The 24,585-nt window shown below is 50.3% G+C and overlaps 1 protein-coding gene across 1 annotated transcript in view; it reads right to left on the reverse strand.

Annotated features, from left to right (window-relative positions):
* The window catches only part of MRC2 (mannose receptor C-type 2), an 88,582-nt gene extending 64,269 nt beyond the window's left edge, over positions 1-24,313 (reverse strand). The window contains exon 1 of the mRNA XM_065422612.1: positions 24,211-24,313. Within this exon, the coding sequence (XP_065278684.1) occupies positions 24,211-24,313 (103 nt within the window). The remainder of the gene's footprint in view (positions 1-24,210) is intronic.
* Between the last annotated feature and the right edge of the window lie 272 nt (positions 24,314-24,585).

Raw genomic sequence — 24,585 nt, forward strand, 5'->3', positions numbered from 1 at the left:
TCTGGCGGATGACACCTCCATGGCTTGTCTTGTCTCACAAATGTTCTGTCCATGGTAATATTTAGTACTTACACGGCACTCTTTGTTTTCAAAGCACTTTACAAACTTTAATTAACATCCCCTATGGATAGGTGATTATCCCTTCAAACAGATAGGGAAACTGAGGCTGAGCGGTTACGTGACTGGCATTTCCATCTTTGGGCCCAGTCAGCAAAGCGCTCTGACCCCTGGACTAGATCTCAGGACACCCCGGTTCTATTCCCGGCTTTGCCAATGGCTGACCTTGGGCAAGTCACGGCACGGCTCTGTGCCTCAGTTTCCCCCTCTGCAATATAACGATACTGTTTTCAAACCCGACACTTACACTTGGGTCCTGTCAGATCCACGTTGGGTTGCAAGGTTCTGCCAGGGGTGTTTCATTGGTACAATATACCGATACAGCTACGCTGGCAAAGCACTACTCTTATGGACACAGCCTAGGGCTAACATTTTCAAGAGTACCTAAGGCCCAGATTTTTAAGGCTATTTAGGCATTGCTCTGCTCAGTATTGCAAGGCCGAAGTGACTCAGGCCACGTCTACACTATCAATGCTTTGCTGGCGTAGCTGAACCACACTATACCGACAAAGCACTCCTAACATAGACCAGGTGACACTGGCAAGCTGGGCTTCTGGCGGTACAGTAAAACTGCCCCCCTCGAGTTATACCGGTAAAAGCTTACAGCTGTGCTAGTTTAGCTGCGTCTACACTAGCGGCTTCTGACGACACAGTCTGTCGGCCAAGGATTCCCCCTGGAAGAGCTGTGCCGGCAGAAGTCTCTTGAGCAGACATTGCCTTAGTTGGCTAAGTTCCATTTCCAGAAGTGAATTAGGCCCAGAGGAGCCCAAGTCCCACCGACTTACAATGACACTCAGGCTCCTAAAGCACTTTACCTGAGGTGACTTTTTCCTCAGGCGACGATTCAATTAGACTCTCTTTTGGGTTTGGGGCACTCAGTAAAGAAATGGGATTAATGTTTCCTTGGCAGGCCTTTCTAGGTACCTGCCGCTGTAGTCTCTAGACACTAAGTAATTAAAAGACATAAATCCTGTCCCAAAGGGGCACATACTATACCTTCCATTCGTTAATTACAACATAATTACTTATGAATAGCCGGTAACATTCATTTATCAGGAGCCATATTTCGCAAGAGGAATAGCTATTCACGCTGCCATTTTAAGCTCCTCCCGATGCCGCCCTTCTCATACCAACACGGCACGAGGTGGAGTTTTGGATCCAAGAGCTCCTCCTGCAAAGGCAGTAGCTTTCCCCACGGATGGAGGCAATGGGGAGCAGCACGCCATCTCTCCCAGCAGTAGATAACTCTGCCTCATGCTACTGATGCCCACAATGAGATCACTACAGCCCGATCTAGCAGCGTCTTGTCCAGGACAGGACTGATGGGATGACACTTTGTAAACACCTAGCACAACGTCTGTGACTGGGCCTCCTGGGCCCTGCCACCATACAAAGAAAGAAGAATGAGACTGGACGCTGCTGGTAGTTGGAGTTGGCCAGAACCACAAGGATCTCGGACTGCAGCTGCTAACAAGTAACTCGTGGATTTATTACAATGGAGTTCTAGGCTGCATGGATACAACAAGGGAATCTTGTAGGGGAGGGGTTCTCGAACTTCATTGCACCGCGACGCCCTTCTGACAACAAAAATTATTACGTGACCCCAGGAGCGGGGACTGAAGCCTGAGCCCAGCTGCCCTAGGTGGCTGGGCCAAAACCTGAGTCCCACTGTCCTGGCGGGGGAAAGGGGGAGGCAAAGCCAAAAGGCTTCAGTCCCAGGCAGGGGCCTGTAACCTGAGCCCTGCCACCCAGGGCTGAAGCCCTTGGGCTCTGGCTTCAGCCCTGGGTGGTGGGGTTCGGGCTTCAGCTTTGGCCCCGGGCCCCAGCGACTCCATTAAAATGGGCTCCCGACCCACAGTTTGAGAAACGCTGTTATAGGGAGATAGTCAGTGGGCCATATTCATTCCTGAGACAGCTGCACTGATATCTATCCAGGTTCACCAAGGGAATAACGTATTAAACCCCATGTGTTCGGCTGATGGAATCACACTTTTAAACGTTCTGAATGAGCTTTAGTGCTCACGAAAGAGGGGCTCATAATGCACGTAGGCAAGTGCTGGGCAAGCTTTCCCCATGCGGTACTGCTCATGCATCTCAGTCCCCATCCACCCCACCGCTCTTCCAGTCCCAGGTTCCCTGCACACACACTGCTCTGCCCATACACCTCAATCCCGCCCTGCAGCCCACGCTGCTATTCTAGTCCTGGGCTCCCCACACCCAGCTCTGCCGATGCACCTGTCCTGCCCCGCAGCCCCCGTCCCGCTATTCCAGTCCTAAATTCATAGATTCCAAGGCCAGAAGGGACCATTGCAATCACCTCTACAACACGGGCCACAGAACTTCCCCAGAACAATTCCTAGAGCAGACCTAGAGCACACAGACCTGCCGACACACCCGCACAGCAGGATTTTCCATGCAAGGCAATGGAGTTACACTGGTATAAAACAGTAGAGAGAGAAGAGAAGAGAAAGACCCCTTGTCCCTTTTCTAGGACTTCACTAAGGCTCAGCTCAGCTGCTAAATGCAGGCTGCTGCTCTATTTCTAATCCCTGGTCTGTCCAGGTGAAATTCTTTTCCTTGTCCTGTCTTTCCAAAGATGTACCACGGCTGAATGGGCCAGTGACGCTGTATTAAGACCAAGTGTCGCCACGGCACCAAGTGAAACTTTAACTTTAAGCCCAGGAGACCCGGAGAGGATGGGAGATGAAGTAGGGTTTCCCCGAAGTGCTTCCTCCCCATCACTCTATTCAGGTCATTACACCGTGCCCATCACCATGGTACCCGAGGAACTCTCAGTGGTGCATTAAGCGATATGACTAGTGCCTGTCGCCTGTGGGTCATCCTCCCGGGGAAAACTGGGCATGGATTTCTTAATGGTTTATAGTTCTTAACTCAGAATAACGCAGGCTTTGAGGAGAATGATTCAGACACCATTCCACAGGCAGCTGCCGACTGCCGGCTCCCTCGCAGCCCAGTCTGGCCCTGCCACTCCTGGGATTGGCTTTTGGAAACCCGCAGGTAGGTGACACATGCCCTGCCTCTCTGGATACTGCCCACTGGGGGCCCCGATTTGGAGAGGTGTTAAGTGCCCTCAGTTCCCGCTGACTCCAACATGGGGCAGGGACTGGCCCCATCTCCATCCTCCCCACCAAGGTCTGTTCTGAAGAGCTGCTTTGCTTTTCTATGGTCTCTCATGGCTGAGGTTTACAAAGCTGCCTAAAGGGATCTGAATACCCAGTTCCTGCTAAAACCAACGAGTGTCCAAATCCACCAGGCATCTTTTAGGAAGCTCAGCCTTAAGTTGTGAGCCCCAGCCATATGTCACCCAAAGGTCAAAGGAAGCTGTCCAGACCAGAGGGGGATGGCTGGGACCACAAAGGCAGAAAATAACATCTTACTCTAAAAAGAGACAGGCTGGAGGTAGAAAATTATAGCCTGGGGCGTGGGACCCGCCAGCTACAGAGACTCTCCCTGAAAAGGGACAATGGAAAGTTACCTTCAGGCAGCCAATTCCCTTCCACGCTCCGCTGCTCTGGCTTCTGCAACCTCGTGAAGGCACCGGAGAGACGCCGCCGACACGGCCAGGGGGCTGGCCGGACATACCCAGCAATTTTAGCCCTGGTGATTGACAGCCCCAAAGATGGAAGGCCCAAGAGAGTGCTGGCACAGCAAGCTTCCCCTTTGCCATCCCAGCAGCACTCCCAGCCACCGTCCTGTCCTGGAGACCCCACTTTCAGGGGTGAGAGGCGAGTCCAGCTTCCAAGGGCCCATTCACATCCTGGTGCCTCACCCGGGGCTGCCAATAAGCAGAATCCATGAGCACCCAATGCCAATGCACCTTCATTGAGAACGGGGCGCAGCCCCACAATTGGCTTCGCCTGACTGGGCCCCGGCTGACACAAGAGCCCCGTAAGAGGCAAGCGGCGCATCGGTCACCTGTGGGGTCGGAGGAGGGGCAAGGGAAGAATTCAGAAGTTACAAGAGGCGAAGTCCCACGAGGTGGACGCTGTCCCTAGGGCTGGGCTCGAGAGGCTCTAACCCTGCTGCTGGCGGCGTAGCCTTCCCAGCAAATACCCGGTGTGGCGGGCCCAGCCGCAAATGGGGGTTTTACCCTTCATTAAAAGGGCACCAAGACCAACATTTTCAGCCCCCCCCCCGCTTGCTCCCGGACATCGACGGAAATAGCAGAGGTCGAGCCGCAGCGGGACACAAGGGACCCTGCAAAGGCCACCCTGAGAGAACAGACCAAGGCGGAATCCACCTCTGGGGAATGTTATTGAGGGGTAGGAGTGGGGGGGGGGGTGCGCAGGTGTCTACGGCAGGGGTACCTCCCTATTTGCCATCACCAGGCCCCCAACTTCTCCCTCCATTCACTGTCACCCTGCCCCCATCTACACTCCCCCAAATTTTGGGGGTAACGTTTTCCCCTCCAAACCGCCCCCAACCCCTTTGCCAGTGGTAAAATGAAGAAGGGGGGGCGGGGGACTCCCCCCCCAACCAAATAAAAACATTCTATTTTTTAAAAAAAATCATTTTTCAGCAAAAACAAATCATGGAAAATTTTCATGGGGGGGGGGGAGCCAATTTTTCATCTAAAAATGTTTTTTTGTACAAAAAATAATTAATTAAGATGTCATCCATGCTAATTAATAATCCTAGAATAAGGAACCCTTCGACTTCAGTCTTCCTGGTAGGTGTGCCGCACACACTGCTCCCACAGGTCACAACGGAGCTGCCTCTCACCAAACGCCAGGCCCATCCTGCTGCTGGGGCATTATATAGCTGTCCCAGCTATCCCAGAATGCCCTGCTGCCATGGCAGGACTCCGCCTCCTTGCTACCTAGTACTTGGGTGCAGCAGTGCTCATAGGCGCCGACTCCGTGGGTGCTCAGCACCCACCAGCAGCCCCCCATCAGTGCCTCTTCCTCCCCCCCAGCGCCCTCCGATCAGCGCCTCCCCCTCCCTCCCAGCACTTTCCACCTGCCGCAATCAGCTCTTCTGCGGCATGCAGGGAGGGAGGGGAGAGGAGCAAGGGCAGGGGTTGCTCAGAGGAGGGAAGAAGCAGGGCATGGGTGGGGCCTTGGGGGAAAGGGCAGCGCTGGGGGAAGCACCCCCCCCCCCCAGCACATTAGAAAGTTGGCACCTATGCGCCTAGGCAGCCTCTGTGAAAAAGAAAAGGAGAGAGCCAGCGGCTATGGTGCCCAGCACAGGGATTTGTCCTTGTATCGTTCATCCCAGATTCACCTGAGTAGAAAACACCAAATAGCGAAATCTATACTACTACCCTGGGGGCAGTCCTTCCCGGAACAACGCTCCCTCCCAGTGCCCCTCGTTAACACAGGCCTTTTCCAGGCACACAGCTCTGGTGACTCACATTTGCCCACGCTCTCTGCCCGTACAGCTTTGCCAAACTTCAACATTCAAAGTCCTTCCTCTATCTCAAGGTCTGTCTCACCCTGCCGCCGGAGCTGGGATCGCAGCACGGGCTGGCATGTCCATCACTATTTATCCACACAACACCCCGCCCCCACCTGGGCATGGCCTGGATGAAGGGCAGACGGACCGAGCAGGGTACAGCCGGGAGCTCAAAGACAGCAGTGGCTTTTCCTAGGAAGCCTGTGAAGTGCAGGTGATGGAATGTTATGCTTGGCCCTGCCAGCCCCGCGGCCTAGGAACGGAGGAATCGTCTTCCCACACACACAAGAATGGGGACTGCATGACCTGCTTCCCTTAGCTCAGAGCGTGGTACGCAAAAACAACAAATTGTGCGAGAGGGGAAAACAGCAGGAGAAGGAGAGAGGCTGGGGGAGCTCATTGCTTTCCCAAACTCTGCCCACCCTGAAAGACACAGACACCCAACGGACACAAGTGCCCCACAGCAACTCCTACTGCTTTGGTCCCCCGCCTTCCCTTCCCCCAACTCTGCCAAGGTACCTCAATCCTGACCCACAGCCCCCCTGCTATTCCAGGCCCGAGCTCTTTCACAGGTCTGCTCAGGCACCTGAAACAGGACTTACGACAAACCTTCTTGATCCCTCCTTTCTCTCTGGGAGGCCGAGGAGACCGGGCACTCGCACAGAAGTCAGGGATTCAGCACAGGCCACTGTCTGACCGGGGGCCCTTCCCCTCCATGCGCCTCTTTCCCCTATCTGTCTTGCCTGACTCTCTGGGGGCAGGAAATGGTCTCTCATTAGCAGTATGTAAAGCAGTGGCTCTCAACCTTTCTACAGGACCCCTTTCAGGAGTCGGATTTGTCTTGTGTACCAAACGACTTGCTTACAAAATCAGACACAGAAATACAAAAGTGTCCCAACACACAATGACTGACAAATGGCTGACATTCTCATTTGTACCATAGAATTATAAAATAAATCAATTGGAATACAACTATTGTCCTTACATTTCAGTGTATAGTCTCTAGAGCCGTATAAACAAGTCATTGTCTGGATAAAATTTTAGTTTTTACGGACTTTGCTAGTGCTTTTTATGTAGCCTGTTGTAAAACTAGGCAAGTATCTAGGTGAGTTGATGTACCCTCGGAAGACCCACCACAGTCAACATGCCAAACCCACCAGCCTGTCTCAGATCAAGCGCACTGTCCACTCCACCTCCACCATCCAGTCATCCTCACCGGCAAAAAGGCAACATGGAGCTGCTTCTCAGCAGCTGCTAAGCGGTGAGGGGTGGATAGAGACTCCTTGATCTGGAGTTCTCTCCCTCCCTCTTACACACTGCAAAGCATCTCAGCTTGCACCAGAGCAAGACAAGGATTAGGGCCAGGCAGGCGCAGAACGGTCATCCCATTGCATGGAGGATTTCAGTATTTCAAAATCTGATTTTGTTCCGAATCCAAATTCTCTGCAAAAGGGAACAGAGCCACGGCTCTGCCTGGGGAACGGCCCCAGAGCCGCAGACCCTGGAAGCCCAGCCTGCTAAAAGCGGCAAGCCCAGGAACTGGGACTTCCAGGACGTTGGCTCCCTGTTGTCAGCACACCAGGTGGGCTGCTGAGGAGGCAGGCAAGTGAGTTGGCAGGAAACCAAGCAGGTTTCTGAGGGGGATCCCGTCTGACAGGCAGGGGCTTTGAGGGAAACCTCCTGGGCTCTGTCATAATTGTGCTGAAATCGTTTCATCTCTGAAGAACGTTTTGGTTCTGATGAACTGGCAAATTCTGACCAAAAAACGTTTTGTCGGAATGTTCCGAGAGGCTTTGTGGGGGACTTTGCCGTTCGAGCGTTGGGAGCTGGAACAACCGGCCCTTGCTTTTCCAATCGGCACACCACTAAACAGGCAAAGTACAAAGAGCAGGGCGGGCTCAGGACACTCAAGCAGCCCCCGTTCCCCTCCAGGGGGATTTCACTTCTTAGCAAGGGCCGTTGGAGAGGTTTGACTTCAAAAGCTCTGCAGTCATAAAGCCGTTCGATGTGTCTTTGGCTTGAGGAGCTTTTATCTGGCTGGTGACACTAGAGAGACTAAAGGGCACTAAATTGGTGGCTTCACTGTCCTGCCCTCACCTTCTTTTCTTTGAATGATGCCTTTAAAATGAATTCAGGGCCAGATCTGACCCCCTGGAGCCTGATGTCCTCTATCCACAAACATATAAGCACAGGCAGCGGTATTATAAACTTCTCCCGCACTGCTCTGCTAAGATGCCTGACTTGGACAGACACCCCGTTAGCGGTGAAGGAGGCAGTCTGTCTCCATGGCCCATTTGATCCTTGGCCTCTCCTGCCAACAACGGTGGGCTTTGCTGCTTTGCATGGTGAGCGCTTCTGTGATGGAGACTCCTCTCTGCTCAGAAAGGGCCTGAGACTAATGAGTTATTTGGCAGTGTGGCCTAGTGGACAGTGCACTGGGCTGGGACTCAGGAGTCATGGGTTCTATTCCCAGTTCTGCCACTGGCCTGCTGGGTGACCTTGGGCAAGGCACTGTCCCTGCTCTGTGCCTCAGTTTCCCCAGCTGCAAAATGGGGTAATGATACTGACCTCCTTTGTAAAATGCTTTGAGAGTGACAGATGAAAAGAGCTAGATATTATTATTTGACACAGATTATCAAATCACCATCAGCTGGCGGCAACTTTGGACAGGGCTTGAAAACGTGGGAATCTTTCCCAGGTGAGTGCCACCAGCTTCTGCAAAATCTAAGCTTTCATTCACACACACACACACACACACACACACACACACACACAAACAAACAAACAAACGTTTCTCGCAAAAAAACTTCCAGGCCACGGACTGAATGTAAAGCAATGCAGAGGCATCTGCCTGAGCCAGCAGACAGCTCAAGTGTCGCCGCTGCTGCTCTGAGCTTTCCCAGGCTGCAGCAGAGAGAAAATTCACCCGTGACCATGATTTTTCATTGCTCCCATAGGGCTCTGCATAACCAGGATGAGTAGTCAGCACGTCACAGAGGGTGCTCGGTGCAGGACAGCCGTTCATGTGAATGGAGTCATTCCGTTACCTCCCCGCCTTCCCCACCACACTGAACTCTCCCTCTCACAAACCAGTCCCTAATAAGGCACAGAACACCCTGGGTGAAATCTTGGCCCCACTGAAGTCAGTGGCGCCAGGATGTCACCCAGTGTTTCTGTAACAAATAGTATACTTGTCTTTCACATAAGTTCTTAAACTGCCTTCTATCATGGAGAACATAATAATACCCGCAATACCACCTACCGTTACTATGATTTATTATTTGTATTATTGTAGGGCTAGGAGCCCCAGCCCTGGATCAGGCCCCCATCATGGTTGGTACTGTACAAACACAGAACAAAAAAGGTCCCTGCCGCAAGGACCTTAAAATCCAAGAATACCACCGACCTGTTATTTAGTGCATTTCATCTGCAGATCTCCAAGTGCCTTACAAAGCAGATAGATTTCATTGTCCCCATTTGGGGTAAAACACATAAGCTCCCCGGGCCTCAGTTTCTCCAGCAACCCAGTGGCAGAACTGGAAATTGAATTCGGGTCTCCAGAGTCACTGTCCACTCAGCCATGCTCCTATCTATGCCTGCAGCACTCGGTAGTCCCGGGCAGTCTCTCCCCTAAGTGCTGGACATATTCAGAGTGATAGGGGCATAGACATAACAACAATGAATGTTGTGACTGTTGTTTCCTAGTGTTCTTTAAGGTACCTAGAAGCTTCAATGATTGATGCTGGAAAAAGGCGGATTATAGAGATCATTAATTAATTAACCCTGTGAGGTAGGTAAATCGCATCATCATTCTACAAATGGAGAAACTGAGGCACAGGTAACACGGGAAATCCATGAGCAAAATATAGAATCCAGTGGGCCCAGCTCCCGGCCCCCCTCCATGCTCCCACCACTCAATGCACACCCTCCCTTCAGTCCGTTCAGGCAGTAGGTTCCTCGCTCTCTTTCCACGCAGGCACGACAGCAGCTAGACCCACGTGAATTCAAGACTCCCACACAATGTATCCTAGCAATAACAGCACCCTGCATCTCAGCAGTACTGCTCGCCCCAGAGCACGGCACACCCGGCACTGCTCGCCCGAAGAGCTGCCTCGCAACTGGAGTTTCGTCTCAGTTGGGGTGCTGGCGTGGTTGCCCCAGCGCCCATGCAGAGTGCATGTGGCCCAGCAGGTCAGCTGGCCTGTGTTTGCCCTTCCTCCTACCAGGCAGCTAACACCTGCAGGGACCGCACCCCACAACAGGATTTTGGCTGGCTTTTGTGCAGTAGCTGCATGGGGACATCCTTGTGCTCCATGCCCTCCTTGTGTCTATACACAGGGGCTGGCCAGAATCGGACTCTCCATCCATCCACAACAAGGTGACAGGCACCTCAAACATATGATTAGTTAGACAGAACCTAGAATATGTCCTTATTTACTTTCTCCACACCAGCCGTGATTTTATAGACCTCTATCATACTCTCCCTTAGTCGTCTCTTTTCCAAGCTGAAAAGTCCCAGTCTTATTAGCCTCCCCTCATACGGAAGCTGTTCCATACCCCTAATCACTTTTGTTGGCCTTTTCTGAACCTTTTCCAATTCCACTATAATGCAGCCACCTCTCCAATTCCGTTAGAAAGGATTAAACATGTCTAAGGGATTTATTTAGACTGTAAGCTCCTCGGGGCGAGGCAGGGGCTGTCTGTGTCTCCGCATTCTGTGTTTCTATGTTGCCTGGCACAATAGGATCCTGGTCTGTGACAGGAACTCCTAGGCCCTACTGCAATAGAAATAATAAAATAAAACATTCGTCTTACGAACCATCTTGTTTCAGGGCATGAGCCAACCGCTGACCTCCAGTGGTCAGGAAAACACTTCCCCGATGGCAGGTAATTCCATCATTGTCAAGGAAATACATTCTCGCACCTCCCTCGGAAGCGCTTGATGCTGGCCCTGGTGGAGTAGTGGCCAGAGCAGTGGGCTGGGACTTGGCAGCCAGCGTGCAGAGAATCCTGCCAGAGGACACCAGCGCAAGCTGCTCCTTGCAACGGAAAGGGCCCCCCTGGGATCTTGGATGTCTACACAGGGTCTCAGTTTGTACATTCGCACCCCCCGAAAAGCCCTTGCCCATGGAGCCGCGTGGAACTCACTCCCCCTGCGGCACAGGAGGGAGGGCTGCACCCACCTTGCGAGATTTGAAGCTGAAGGTCCAGAGAGTCCAGCTATTCTTCTCCCTGACGCTGGGACCCTATAAGGGCTAGACACATTGCAGAGCCCCTGCTTGGGGAGCCCAGGGGTTAGTGCTCCTAAGGGGGCAGACAGGCTGATGGCTCTACCTTCCTTCTGCATCAGCCAGCTGCAAAGGAACGGAGTGGCCAGCAGGTTACCCTGCACAGCCATGGTGTCCACAAAGCAGCCTCCCCACGGGCTACCCCCTCCAATGTGACACTGCAGCTACAAGCCAAAAACCCAGCCCTCAGCTAGAATGCTACTCAATTCTCACGCACAGAACCCATGCCAGCCAGTCAGACAGCTGGACGCTCGACTCCCAACCACTGATAAGGGTTTGACGAACATTGCACTCTGCAAGGACTAAACTCTCCTCTCACCCCAGAGGGGCTCCGTCTTTGGCAACTCTCCCAATATTCCATGTTTTTCTTCCAGCCCCAGCTCCTGGAGTCATGTGATCATGTGAGAGTCTCAGCGTTCAATGAAAAAAAAATAGCACATTTTTAGCCCTTGCGGGTGTGGGAAAAAAATTGAAAACATCACCCACGTAGGCACAAAGGCTGAAAGGCAAACCATGGGGATTACTGTTTGAAAAAAAATCTCGCCGTTTTTAAGCCAACTTCATGATTTTTGGGGACCTGACTTTGATCGCACAAGGCTGAGGCGCACTGGGGAGGCAGCGTGGGAAAACTGCCACGGTGCCCACTCCGTGGATTGACAGAAGTCCCGTCTCCAGGGCCGACGCCTTTCAGGCTCCACATTCTGTAAAAACCTGGAAAATCATCCTAATGTTCTGGGCTTTTTAAAATCTACGTACTGCTTTTATGATGAAACTGCTTTCTAAATGGCTACGGCACGCGGCAGCCTGATCTCAGAGCCGGTACTTGGTCCTGCTGTGAAGGCAGGGGACTGGACTCGATGACCTTTCAAGGTCCCTTCCAGTTCTAGGAGATAGGTATATTTCCATATTATATAGGGAACAAAATTTAGAGAAGAGAGTAGCGGAGTAAAGTTAAGAGATTTCTAGCCTGTCATGACGCAGCGAGGAATACAGCGAGCAGCTGCAACCGTATTGCATCATCATCTAATGTGCCCTATAATTCCATGTGCAGCAGCCATTTAGCATACTAGAAACAAAGCCACCATCTAGATCAGGGATCTCAAACTCAAATCACCATGAGGGGCACACGAGGACTAGTACATTGGCCCGAGGGCCGCACCACTGACACCTTTTCATACAAAGATACAACCCCCCGCCCCTTTTCCCCCAGTCCTGCCCCCACCCTTCCTTCCATGAGCCCCGCCCCTGCCCCTCCTCTTCCCACCCCTTCCCTTCCCCCATTCCAACCCATTCCCCAAAGTCCCCGCCCCAACTCCGCCCCCTCACTGCCCCTATTCCAACCCTTCCCCAAATCCCCACCCCAGCCCCGCCTCTTCTCCGCCTCCTCCCCTGAGCACGCCGCGTCCCCGCTCCTCCCTCCTGGAAAGTCCGAAGCGCCGCCAAACAGCTGTTTGGGGGGTGAGGGAAACCATGGGGGGGCCGCAGGAAATAACTCCGCAGGCCACGTGTTTGAGACCTCGATCTAGATCAGTGTCACGGGGATCATTTCATTTACTGGGACAGGTTCTGTCCCCTGCCCTGGCCCTACAGCCAGGGGCACAGCTACGGCTGGAGAGTCTTGGGAGCACAGACAGATTCTGGGCTGTTCGGAACCGCGGTGAAGTCCACTGACAGCCCTCAGGAGGCTGGGACCACCGGCCTAAAATCCCAGAGGTACAAAACGGGCTTCTTCCCCCAGCTCTCAGCCACCATATGCAGGAGCCGGAGAGCATCATGTCATGACAACGTTCTGCTCCTTTGGCATCTGTCACTTAAACATCTCAGACCACAAGCACAAAGCATTACTTTACAAAGAAAACCCAGGGAAAGGGACACAGGCTGGATTCTGCTCTCAGTCCCAGCTTTGTAAAACTAGAGTAACTCCCTGGACTCCAGCGGAGTAAATCCAGATTTACAGCACAAGAACAGACCAAAATAAGGCCCGTGTATGTTTTAGCATGAGGCACAGTCTCTGGCAATATCGAAAACACCCTCTCCTCCCTGGCGTTCTGCCCACCACGACACGCAGGCTTCAGGGGGTGGTGTGGAAGTCACAATATAGCTCTCACATTGCAACTGAGAGCTCTTTATAGCAGTGCTCAGAGACACAGTAATACACCTTGTACCTTCTTGCAAGGATTCGACAAGCACATAAATATTTATCCTGAGGTCACCCATTCATTTAATTAGGGAAGAACAAAAAGGGATACAACAGCACATGTTTTGGCCCATAGCCTGTAAGGCCAACAGGAAAACATTCTCTGCGGTATGTCTGCGCTAGGAACATACACTGGCTTTTTACGAAGCCGCACCCACAGTGTCGAGCAAACCCCTGAAGTCACAGCTGTGGCTGCTGCCCAGAACCTGTATCCCTGTCTGTATTATGTGCAATTCCTTTCTAAAAGCTCATTGAGGCTCTGGTACAGAGGAAGTGCAAGTCAAACTTAACAGCCAACCCACGCCCCCAAGCTGGTAGATGACAAGACGTCCGCAATCTTCAAAACATTTTTACACTTAGGAAAATTCTCCTTGGTACATAGAGGCTCAGAGCCTGATTCTCCTTCCATTTACACTAGTATAAATTAGGAATAACTCCACTTAACAATGGAGTTACACTGGCATGGACTCACAGTCAGACCCCAAAGAGAATTGATCTTATAACTAAGGTGCTCTTCTACCAGGCATTCTGACTAGCAATTATTTTTACTTGCATTCCATTAGTGCCCAGAGGACCCAACTGTTATGTTTACGGCATACAGACAGAGAAGGTAGAGAAAAACCACCAAATACTCTTTTTGGAAGGTTGCAACATAACACAACACTATAGTTCTTCGATCCAGAACCCTGACACACAAGAACCCAAAACAGAGAAAGACAAAGCAGTCTGCTCTCTAAGGCAGAGAGCCACAACGCACTTCATCTTGCTCTAGGCTTAGTCTCTGCAGACTGACTGCTGAAGACCCAGATCACATGCTTCCCTACAGCGCCCCCTAGCCTGCAAGCAGGACCAGGAAACCCTTTATGCTTAAAGTGGCAGCTTGTCGTTATAACACAGTTTTCAATACATCACACCAACTAAGACCAGAGCCCTGCTGTGCTAGGTGCTGTCATACATGTGGTAAGAGGGACAACCTCTGCCTCGAAGACCTTACAATCTAAGTAGACACAGGGTGACAGGGGAAACAGAGGTGGGGAAGCCACTTGCCCCAAGGGGCATGGCTAGGAATAGTGACCTAGTCCAGTTCCGTATACATGGGACCACAGTGCCTCTAGAGAGGAATTCAGGCTGCAAAAACCCAAGTCTGGGTCTTGATTTTTGTCCAAACTTCCTACAAGATCTAGGGGGAAGTTTTAAAGTCAGATATTTCAGTTCAGACCCTGCTTACCATCAGGGGTGCCTGCTCTACTTCCCCCTCTTTAAAAAACATTTTTTTCTAAAGGGGGAGAAATAAAACTGATCTGGGCAGAGCTCAGGTCTGATTTTCCCATCAGCGCTCCGCCTCCATTCCAGCATCCTTCCCAAGCACAAGCTGTCCCATCAGAGAAACACATTGGCTCAGGCTGGGGCCTGACTCAGCAGGAAGTTGATCTACACACTCAAGCCAAGAAGTAAAATAAAAGAGGTTTTTCACTAAACCTCAAGGAAAAATAAACAGCTCTCTCGCTACAGGGAAAGAAAGGGAATCTGGCGATGGGTGGGATTTCTGTACGAAATGCCACGAAGCCTCACTCAGGCCCACAAAGAGCCAACAAACTCATTTCAGCCAAGACAGTGCATGTAGCAAAGCAGCCTGCACGGTGGGGGAGTTACTCGAATCCCTTCTTTGCTGTAGCTGATCTCACTTCTTGGGAGACTAGTACTCTTGGTTCTTATAGGACCTGATTCAAAGTTCATTTAAGTTAATGGGAATCTTTCTACTGGTGTCAATGGGCTTTGGAGCAGGCCCATAGAACACATTTTATCAGATCGTCTCAGAGCATTATACAAACATTCATTCATTCTCCCAACCCTGCCCATGATGGAGGCAAATATTATTTATAGCCATGTGACAGAGGTGAAACAGTGCACTGGCAGGTTAAATGATTTGCCCAAGGTCACATGGCGAGTCAGAGGCAGAATCCAGGAGCCCTGGCTCCTAATACCCCAATCCAAGTATTAGACCTCATTTGCACCCACATACAGGCCTGGGTCAGCCCCTTGTGCCTTCCCACAGCCTGAGCCTCATTTTACTTTGGACAGATCCAATCGCAGGATCAGGGCCTTCGATTCTACCTTCCCGATACCAACACCTAATTTCCATCCACAAACACCACCGAATAATCTTCAAGAGCCGAATTCCGCCCGTGGACGTGCATGACTTCCACTGCATCCAAGCAGAGAACTGCGCATGCATCAAAGGGCAGAAATAGGCCGAGAGAGTCACAACCTACTTCCCTACTGGCTGCCATGGGCTTTTTCATTGCCGATTACCAAAATACAGGTGTTAACAACAACAACAAAGACTTCTTTTCTATCAGTTTTCCCATTGCCCACCCTGTCTGATCAATGCAACCGTGACACCGCCCTTGTTTCAGGTGGACTGAAGTGCGACAAGGAAGAAGATGGGTGGTGGTTATTATCGTAGTGCCTAGGAGCTCCAGGCACAGACCAGGGCCCATTGTGCTAGGCGCTGTACAAACAGACCAAAAAGATGGTGCCTGTCCCAAAGACTGTATCTATGTGCAGATATTTTGATCATTGACAACAAAGGGTAAAATATTTTAAAATACGTGTGATAATTTAATGGGGCTTTATTAAAGTACGTGGGCCTATTGTAACATAATTATAGCTCTACATCTCCACATATGTGCAAAGACCATATTTGCAAAATTTGCTGCTGGTCTTTGAATGCCTCCGTTTTCGGGCACCTCACTTGGCCTCAGTTTTCAGAGGTGCTGAGCTCACACAGCCCCCAGGAGTAGTCTCTCTTCTTAGCTGAACTCTATCTTAAGGCCTTGTCTTCACACAGAAATTGTAACACTTTACTTATGCTGGTAGCACTAACGCAGTAGTTCCCAAACTTTAACAACCTGTGAACCCCTTTCACTAAAATGTCAAGTTTCGCGAACCCGCTTCTAAAAATGAATATTTCCAGGGATTTTCTCCTTTACCTGAGTATAAATTATAAAAGCTGTGATCTTGGAAATATAACATTTGTTTTTATGACACGCTTATTCCACACTATTATTAATTATTATTTATCATAACAGTATTGTTAATACATTATGAAAACGGCAACACTCTTCCAAGATCTCACTTTCATAGCTTGTATCACTTTGAATAAGCCTGTTATAAGACAAGGCTCCTATGTTTCATCAAGGAGTATCAGATGTGAAACAGCATGAAGGTATTTAAGAAGCCAACTCAAAGAGTTCCTCCTTCCACAAGCATTCGGGTCTTGAGCAGTCCAGGCAAACAACACACGTTACAACAAAGCTTAAACTTGTTCTTCATAATAATTTTAAAAACAATACTAGCTGCCTATTTAATTATAAAATCAGCAAAAAATATCCACCTCCCTTTCCATTTCTTATAAGGAGTCTTGAAGTTTAAATCTCCTCAGTGTGATAGATACGCTTGCTTTGATCTGCTTAGCTCTTGGAAGCTCAGGGGCTCCAGGCTGCTGGCCCTATGGTGCCCGGGGTTCCTAGGGACAGCTCTGTCTGCCATTAGGGAATTTTTCCCCAAGAACCCCCTGTAACATTTCACGAACCCCAGTTTGGGAACCACTGCACTAACGCAATGCAAGTTCACTCCCCTGCAGGAATGGAAATAAGCTATACTAGTATAAAGCATTTTTTAATATGGGTACAAGTGAGAGTACACCAAGAGGATGAAGTTGGTTCCTTATTCGCAGTACCAAATTTACTTATTTGTGGTTCCCACTTCCTTATTCAAAGGCAAGATGGGACAAGTAATCTACCACCGAGAGCTCTTGACACATGCCCCATCTTGCTTTGGGCTAGCATCAGCGCTTGATAGGCTCTCCATCGAGACAGCTGCACCTTGTGTCACTGGGACTCAAGGACCGGGTCCCACTCCTTTTCACACAGCACCGGGCTCACTCATGCAGATGCACTAGTGCACTTCGACGGCTTTGCGCTGCTCTGGTACCCATGATGGTGCCCTCAAACGTTAACTTTACGATTAACACTACAGATCTTCCAAGCCACAGAAATACCGCACGGCAGCATTCCCTTTGAGTTTCTTGCTTAGTGCTCACACGGGAAATTTTTATTTAAAAAAACAAAACAAAACAAGGAAACAGCAAGATTAAACAAAATATGTTAAAGTGTAGTTAAGGTTGAAAGCATGCATCAGTAACTGAAGGGTTACTGAACCATTACAGGGATGTTTTAATTATCCTAAAACAAATCCTTACAAACCCAGGAAATTCAGAGTTAAGGTTATATTTAAAAGAAATCCAAACATGTTAACGCATAGAAATGAACCATAATGCACCTAAACAGCCTTAATTCCTTAACTTAACCATAGCTCTGAATTTCCTGGCTTTCCAATGCTTGGTTCTGGGATAATTACAACATCTGTGTAATAATTTGCACCTCTAAAGTTATGGAGATGTAGTCTCAGCCTTCACTCCATCTTAATGGAGCCTTGTCTTGTAATTGACATTAGGTTTTTTAAAAACCCTTTCAAACCAAAGCTACAACGAAGCCCCCCCCCCCCCCCCCCCGAACGGTCTGTTTCCCCTTTAGCCCTTCCCAGCCACCCCCGTTCCTTTTTTACTAGGTGCTACAGTAACACAAATAAATAATAATGAAGGGGCCAGGCTGGCCACAACTAAATAACATCTTGTATTTAATCACAGCGCAGACACAGCGCCGCAAGTGCAGCAGGAGTTTCCCACCCCCTGACAATGTGCCCCACCCTTCGAGGGCCCACTTTGGGGAAAAGGGGCGTTCGGTCTCCAAGGCCCATTCTGGTCTTAGCAGCTTTTCTTCTCGGTTATCTCCTCACACTACTTTTTCTATAGTGTCTCATGCTTTACAATGTTTCTGTTTATTCAGTTTTTCTGCATGCCCCAATCCCCTTCCCGCAATGTTTTCTTTTGGATTTAACCTTCGATCCAGTGTGCGTTTCTGGCCTCTCTGATGAGGGTTCAACCGTGGCAGTGGTTTTTGTGCTTCGGACACCCATCCACGGGGATCTGGACTGAGACCCACCAAAGCGGTCATAGAATCATAGAATATCAGGGTTGGAAGAGACCTCAGGAGTCCAATCCCCTGCTCAAAGCAGGACCAACGCCAACTAAATCATCCCAGCCCGTGCTTTGTCAAACCGGGCCTTAAAAACCTCTAAAGGATGGAGATTCCTTCACCACCCTCCTAGTGAAATAGTGTTTCCTAATATCCAACCTAGACCTCCTCCACTGCAACTTGAGACCATTGTTTCTGGTTCTGTCATCTGCCACCACCGAGAACAACCGAGCTCCGTCCTCTTTGGAACCTCCCTTCAAGTAGTTGAAGGCTGCTATCAAATCCCCCCTCACTCTTCTCTTCTGCAGACTAAACAAGCCCAGTTCCCTCAGCCTCTCCTCGTAAGTTATGTGCCCCAGCCACCTAATCATTTTAGTTGCCCTCTGCTGGACTCTCTCCAATTTGTCCACATCCCTTCTGTAGTGGGGGGCCCGAAACTGGACACAATATGCCAGATGTGGCCTCAGCAATGCCAAATAGAGGGGAATAATCACTTCCCTCGATCTGGCCACACAGGCCAGCAAACAGCTGTCCGGTAATAACATCTTTCAGGGCTGGTCTACACTGGGGGGGGATCAATACAAGATACGCAACTTCAGCTACACGAATAGCGTAGCTGAAGTCGAAGTATCTTGGATCGAATTACCTGGGGTCCAGACGGCGCGGGATCGATGGCCGCGGCTCCCCGTCGACTGCACTACCGCCGCTCGCTCTGGTGGAGTTCCGGAGTTGACGGTGAGCGCGTTCGGGGATCGATATATCGCATCTTAACGAGACGCGATATATCGATCCCGGATAAATCGATTGCTACCCGCCGTATCGATGATGTGAAGACATACCCTTAGTCACTAGCAAGGTGGGCTGGATTAGAACCGGTGACCTAGAGGTGAAAATATCCACATCCCATCCCTAGCCACCTAGTCTCCAATCCATCCACCCCTCTTCCTTCCACACCGGGGACTGGGACCCAGGGAGCGATGTTCAGGAATCAGAGCAGGCCTGTCATTTTACAAGATGGGTGGCAGGGGAGCCAACAGAAAGAGTGGACGGGAATATCTAAGAACATGGGAAATTTCTCCTTACCATGTCACTATTCTTTGGGCTGACTGATTTGTGCAGCCAGCATTAGTCAAACTGGGAATGTAATAAAAAAAATGTAGTTTACTGTGAATGATTTATGGGGTTTGTTCATTTCCTGAATTCCTTGGGCAAACAACGTCCCCCCTCCAGGCCTGTCTCCCCTCCCACCATTTGTCTATCTTGTCCATTTAGATTGTAAACTCTTCAGACCAGGGCCTGGCTCTCACTGCACGTGTGTGTACAACACCTAGCACGCTGGGGCCCTGACCTCAGGGAAGGCCTGTAGGCACGTCTAGAATACAAACGATAACTAATAGACGCTTGCCCTCCACCTCCCGGGTGCTAACTTAGCCCAGTGCTGCAATGTCTGAGTTGCAAAGACTGCAGGGGAAAGTTTATAGCTAACCAAGCCGTTTTCATTGAAATGGAGAGACAATTAAACAAGAACTGTTCTGTTCGCCTTCTGCTTTGGAAAAATCTTCTTGCTGCCCCTTCCCCACGCACAAACATCTACATTTTGGAACGAACTCCCACAAGCAGCCGGATATGCAGGGGCAAACCCCAGAACCCTTCCATAGCTGGATGCAAGGACTGGACCTAGCTAAGGGCATTCTTGCATTTTCCATTTGTGCTCCCTTCCACATGTTCGCAGTCCTTCCTGAGTCAGACCTCCCAATGGGAGCTCTGCCTAGCAAGGCACGAGTAAAACCTGGTAGTTACTGATCGATCAATTCAACCTCAACTGTTGCTGTGATTTGATCACTGTATCGTTCCGTGCTCTGTGCGTTTCGGGAAATTATATTCATTTATAGCCAGTGATGTGTTTGCTTAGGTTGTATTTGCTTGTACATTTCCTTAATAAAATCCATAAGAGAGAAACCACTGTGGTATCCTTTTTAAGACAGCAACAAGGCTAAACAACCCCCAGGCCACAGAGGAGCCCCTGGACTCTTCCCTGGATTAATAGCTCATTACGCTTACACTTTCCAGTACTCAGTGCATGGAAAGCCCTGACCTAGACCAACAGGGAGAGGGGCACTGCCTCCAAGCTCCCTGGAATTCCCTGCATGTCTATGATGTCTAGCCTAGCTCTGGCGGGTGACCAGATAGCAAGTATGAAAAATCAGGACAGGGGGTGGGGGTAATTTGCACCTATATAAGAAAAAGCCCCAAATATCGGGACAGTCCCTATAAAATCGGGACATCTGGTCACCCTACCAGCAAGGCAATGGCCACTCTCTGCAGCACTGTCCCTTGTTAAACCCGCAGACGCACAACCAGCGTTAACTCCCTCTGGGCTACTGAGCTGCTGTGTCGAGAGCCCAGGAAATTGCAGCACGACTTCTGCTGGAAAGGGGCCACACCCATAGAGAGCAGCAAGCATCTGGATCGTGACTCTGAAGACCCAAGGGAAGCTTTGGTCCCCCATTAACCGTCCCCTGGAAGGGGAGGCTTGGCAGGAACCTAATGCGCCTCTGACCCCAGCAGCATCAGTTCTTCAGCACCCCAGGGGTTTTAATCGGGGCGTTGTCCCTTTAAAGCGTGATCAGCAACACAACTGTGAAATGAACAAACCACCCAGATCCCAAACCAAAGCGAGACTCGCTTCCTGCCTGCTGGCTCGGCCCCACATGCAAGGACCAGCTGCCCCCCCCCCGCCTAATGCAGGCCCAGCAAGATACGTTCTGGGACCAGACCCCAGAGGGCATCATCGCAGCCTGCGATGCGCGAGGCAGAACGCAGCCCGGCCTGCATGGTGTCAATAATCGAAACAGGCCTGATTCGTGAGCAGCAGAGACAAGAAACCGGATATTTGCCAGTGCATCTCAGACCATTGGCGGCGTCACCTCCAGCCATATCCAATGCCACGCTGCCTGCCCGACTTCAAACCCCACCACAGAGCTGCAGTGGAATGTTACCAGCTGGTCTTAAGAGAGAGCAGCAAAGGAAGGAAGGAACAGAGAAGGAAATGGATGGGGATGGGGGAGAAGAACCGACATGAAAATGGAGCAGAGAAGGAAACCGTGGAAAATAAACAGAGAAGGCCTATGAGAAAAGCGGCGGTGAGGCAGAGAAGAGCTAACATGGTCCCTGTGCTGTGCATAGCTTGGCTGCTTATGCCTAGGGAGCAAGTGGGAAGAGGTGCTTTGAGCCCTAATTCTGAGCACCAGCCTCCCCTTTGCCTTGCCGGTGGGGGCAGAGAGGAAGGTTGGCTTTCAATTTAATTTCCCTTGGAATTTCACTAGGGTTTCGGTGACAGGGTGCGGGAGCCCGAAAGGTTTGTGAACTCAAAGCAGTTTTGCAAACACCCCGAAGAGTCGGAGAAATTCATCCAATCGGGCTCACGCTCTCACCCCCAGCCAAAGCCCTCTCCCATAAACCCAGCCACTCATCCGACACCGCGCATGACGATTTCTTCCCACGTCCCTTCCTTGCGCCGTTAGCCGCAGCTGCAAGGGAGAGCGAGATCTGGCCACCCCAAGTTCAGCCAGCCTTAAGGCAAATGTGAACAGCAGCACATGGTGCCCGGCTTTACACAGGGCTGCCTTCTGGAGCCTTGAACCTACTTACGAATAAGGTTGGTCTTTTGGTTACAGCATCAGAGTGGGATCTGCAAGACCTGGGTTCTGTTCCTGGCTCGTCCTTGGGCAAGTCGCCTAGGGTACGGCTACGTGGGAGCTGTAATTTCCCGCTCAGGTAAACATACCTGCGCGAGCTGCGATTGAGCTAGCACGCTAAAACTAGCAATGCCGCTGTGATGAGGGGGAGGGGCTAGTTGCCGCAGGTATGATCCCACCTGAAACCCTAGATGTACTCAGGTCTGCTAGCTCGCCCCACCACTCCTGCAGTTACGTCTGTCCAAGTTGGAAATTACAGCTCCTGTCGAGACAGTCTGAGACCAACTCGCAGGTACAGGTCTCTCCACCTCACTTCCCCATCTGTAAAATGGGGATAACAATACATCCTTTCTTCTACCCTTAGGGTAGGTCTACACTTACCCGGTAGTTTGGCGGCGAGCGATCGAACTTCTGGGTTCGACTTATCGCGTCTTGTCTGGACGCGATAAGTCGAACCTGGAAGTGCTCGCTGTCGACTGCGGTACTCCTGCTCGGCGAGAGGAGTACCGCAGAGTCGACGGGGGAGCCTGCCTGCCGCGTGTGGACCGAGGTAAGTTCGAACTAAGGTACTTCGAACTTCAGCTACGTTATTCACGTAGCTGAAGTTGCGTACCTTAGTTCGAATTGGGGGGTTAGTGTAGACCTGCCCTTAGCCTGCTTTGCCTATGTAGGTAGGCTTTAGGACAGGGAAAGGGGCTCTCACTATGTGTCTGCACAGGACCTAGCACAATCATCTCTGTTGTGCTACCGCAATACTACCTATAACAACTGATTCCTCCCAGGTTTCGATAGCCCCAAGGAGTCGGCCAGTTCAGCCAGTAACCGTGAAGGGCAAGGACAGGACCAGAACACAGTTCCCATCGTTACTTATTAGGTAGAGAGGAAAATGTCACCCTCGCAAATTGCCATTTACAAATCTGGTTTGGATTTACGGAGAGCACTCTAATAAATTAAACCGAGGGTTTACGTTTGTTTTTGTTTAGGCCAATAGACCCTATTGTTTTTTTTAATACAGCCAAATTAATTAAAGGAAGCAACTAAATGGACGTCAGTCACTCGCTTATGTAAATAGACACATCCTGAGTTACAAAACAGTTCAAATGGCTATTCCATGGGAGATCTTGAAAGCAGCAGGCCATTTGGCATGTCACATATTTACCAAGGTAAAAAAAATAATGTTTTTATCATGAGAAAGTAAAACAAAAATCATAGCCTACAAGTACCTATGAAGGCCCCGGTTCAGCAGAGCAATTAAGCATATGCTTAACAGCCAATGGGTCTTGAACCCATGCTTATGTGCTTGGCTGAATTGGGGTCTAAAAGTATAAACTCATTTTAAAAAAAACAAAAAAAACAGAACACCTCCCACTCAGGAGACAAAAGGGTTCCAGGTTGCATCCACAGCTTCCAGAGTGCTGGCAATCAAATTCCTGAGCTGCTTTGATTCACATCCAATCTGACCTAATAATCTCTTTCCCCCCTAAACCACCCCCTCCGCTCCCCGGTGCTGCTGCATTCTTCTCCTCTGGTGATGGAACATCCGATTCTTCTGGGAATTCGTAATGCTGGGCCGACTTTTCTTTTGCATTTAACAGCATGTGTCTTAAAAATATCAAACTAGAAAAGCCACTTTTTTTTTTTTTTTTGGAGTCTTTCTATCTGGTACAAACCATGAGTTGTCCAGACTCTTGGGTGCATTTAACCAGCTTGGCCAAAAGAGGAAGAACGAATACAATAAATAAATAAACCACAACCAACCCCCACAGGCACGCTGAGTTTGCTTTGACATGATGGGATCAATACATCTAGCTAAGCTACTGATGCCTAACAAATGGCCAGCAACCCCTTACAACACACTTGAGTGACACATGCCAAATCGCTGTCACCCAGAGAGAACTAGGGACCCAAGGCATACCAGAGAGGGCAGATTTTTTCAGTTCACTTGGGGGGGAGGGGGAAAGCATTGCTGGAAAACTTTGTACCGATCAAAGTTTTTGTTGGCCTGGGGCGATGTGGAATATTGATCAGGGTGGAATCACTGGTTAAGCCTCGGCAGCAGAGATGAGCTGATCTTTAAAGGGAAAAGCACTTTTTTGGAGGGGGGGGGGGGGTTACTGTGTTTGTAATGAGCTGTGTGGTTTCATTCCATCCCAGCCCCACTTCGAGCAGTGCCAGGGAGCCCTCCACATCTGGTTTCACTCAGCTCTTTGCTCTAGCTGCCCTCCCTTCCCTGCACACCCCCACCCACTGCCTCCTTTCCCTCTTTTCTTTCAAAAAAAGGAATCGATCTAGAGCAACCGATGCACAAAGGAACCGAGCACCTCCTACCCCCCCCCCTCAACTCTCTCACTCACAGACACACACTTAGGAGTTGGAAAAACATGTGCAAACTCTACCTGAGCGAGCAGCGCCGAGACGCAGATCAAGGCTCAAGACGCAGAAGAGCGCGCATTGCAGCATCCGTGGCCACGGAGAGCAGGCGAGATTAGTGAGTTTCATGCCCAGGGATAGGTTTTGCTGAAGGGTTTTTTCTTTTTTTGGATGGAGGCTGGATTTTCCCTCCCCCCCCACCCCCACTCTCTCTCTCGCCTTCTCTCCTTGCAGAACTCCTGAGTTGGGCAATTGTTTTCTCCCTTCTGTTCTCCTCTTGCTCAGGAGGGAGGACGCTGGAGGGGCTGGGGTGAAGGAGAGGGGGGTGGAAAGACAGAGAGAAGGAGGAGAGGAACACCAAAAAAAAAAAAAAAAAAGTGTCTCTGCTTGTCTGCTAATGG

Source organism: Emys orbicularis, chromosome 25 (assembly GCF_028017835.1).
Source record: "Emys orbicularis isolate rEmyOrb1 chromosome 25, rEmyOrb1.hap1, whole genome shotgun sequence".
NCBI classification, from domain to species: Eukaryota; Metazoa; Chordata; order Testudines; family Emydidae; genus Emys; species Emys orbicularis.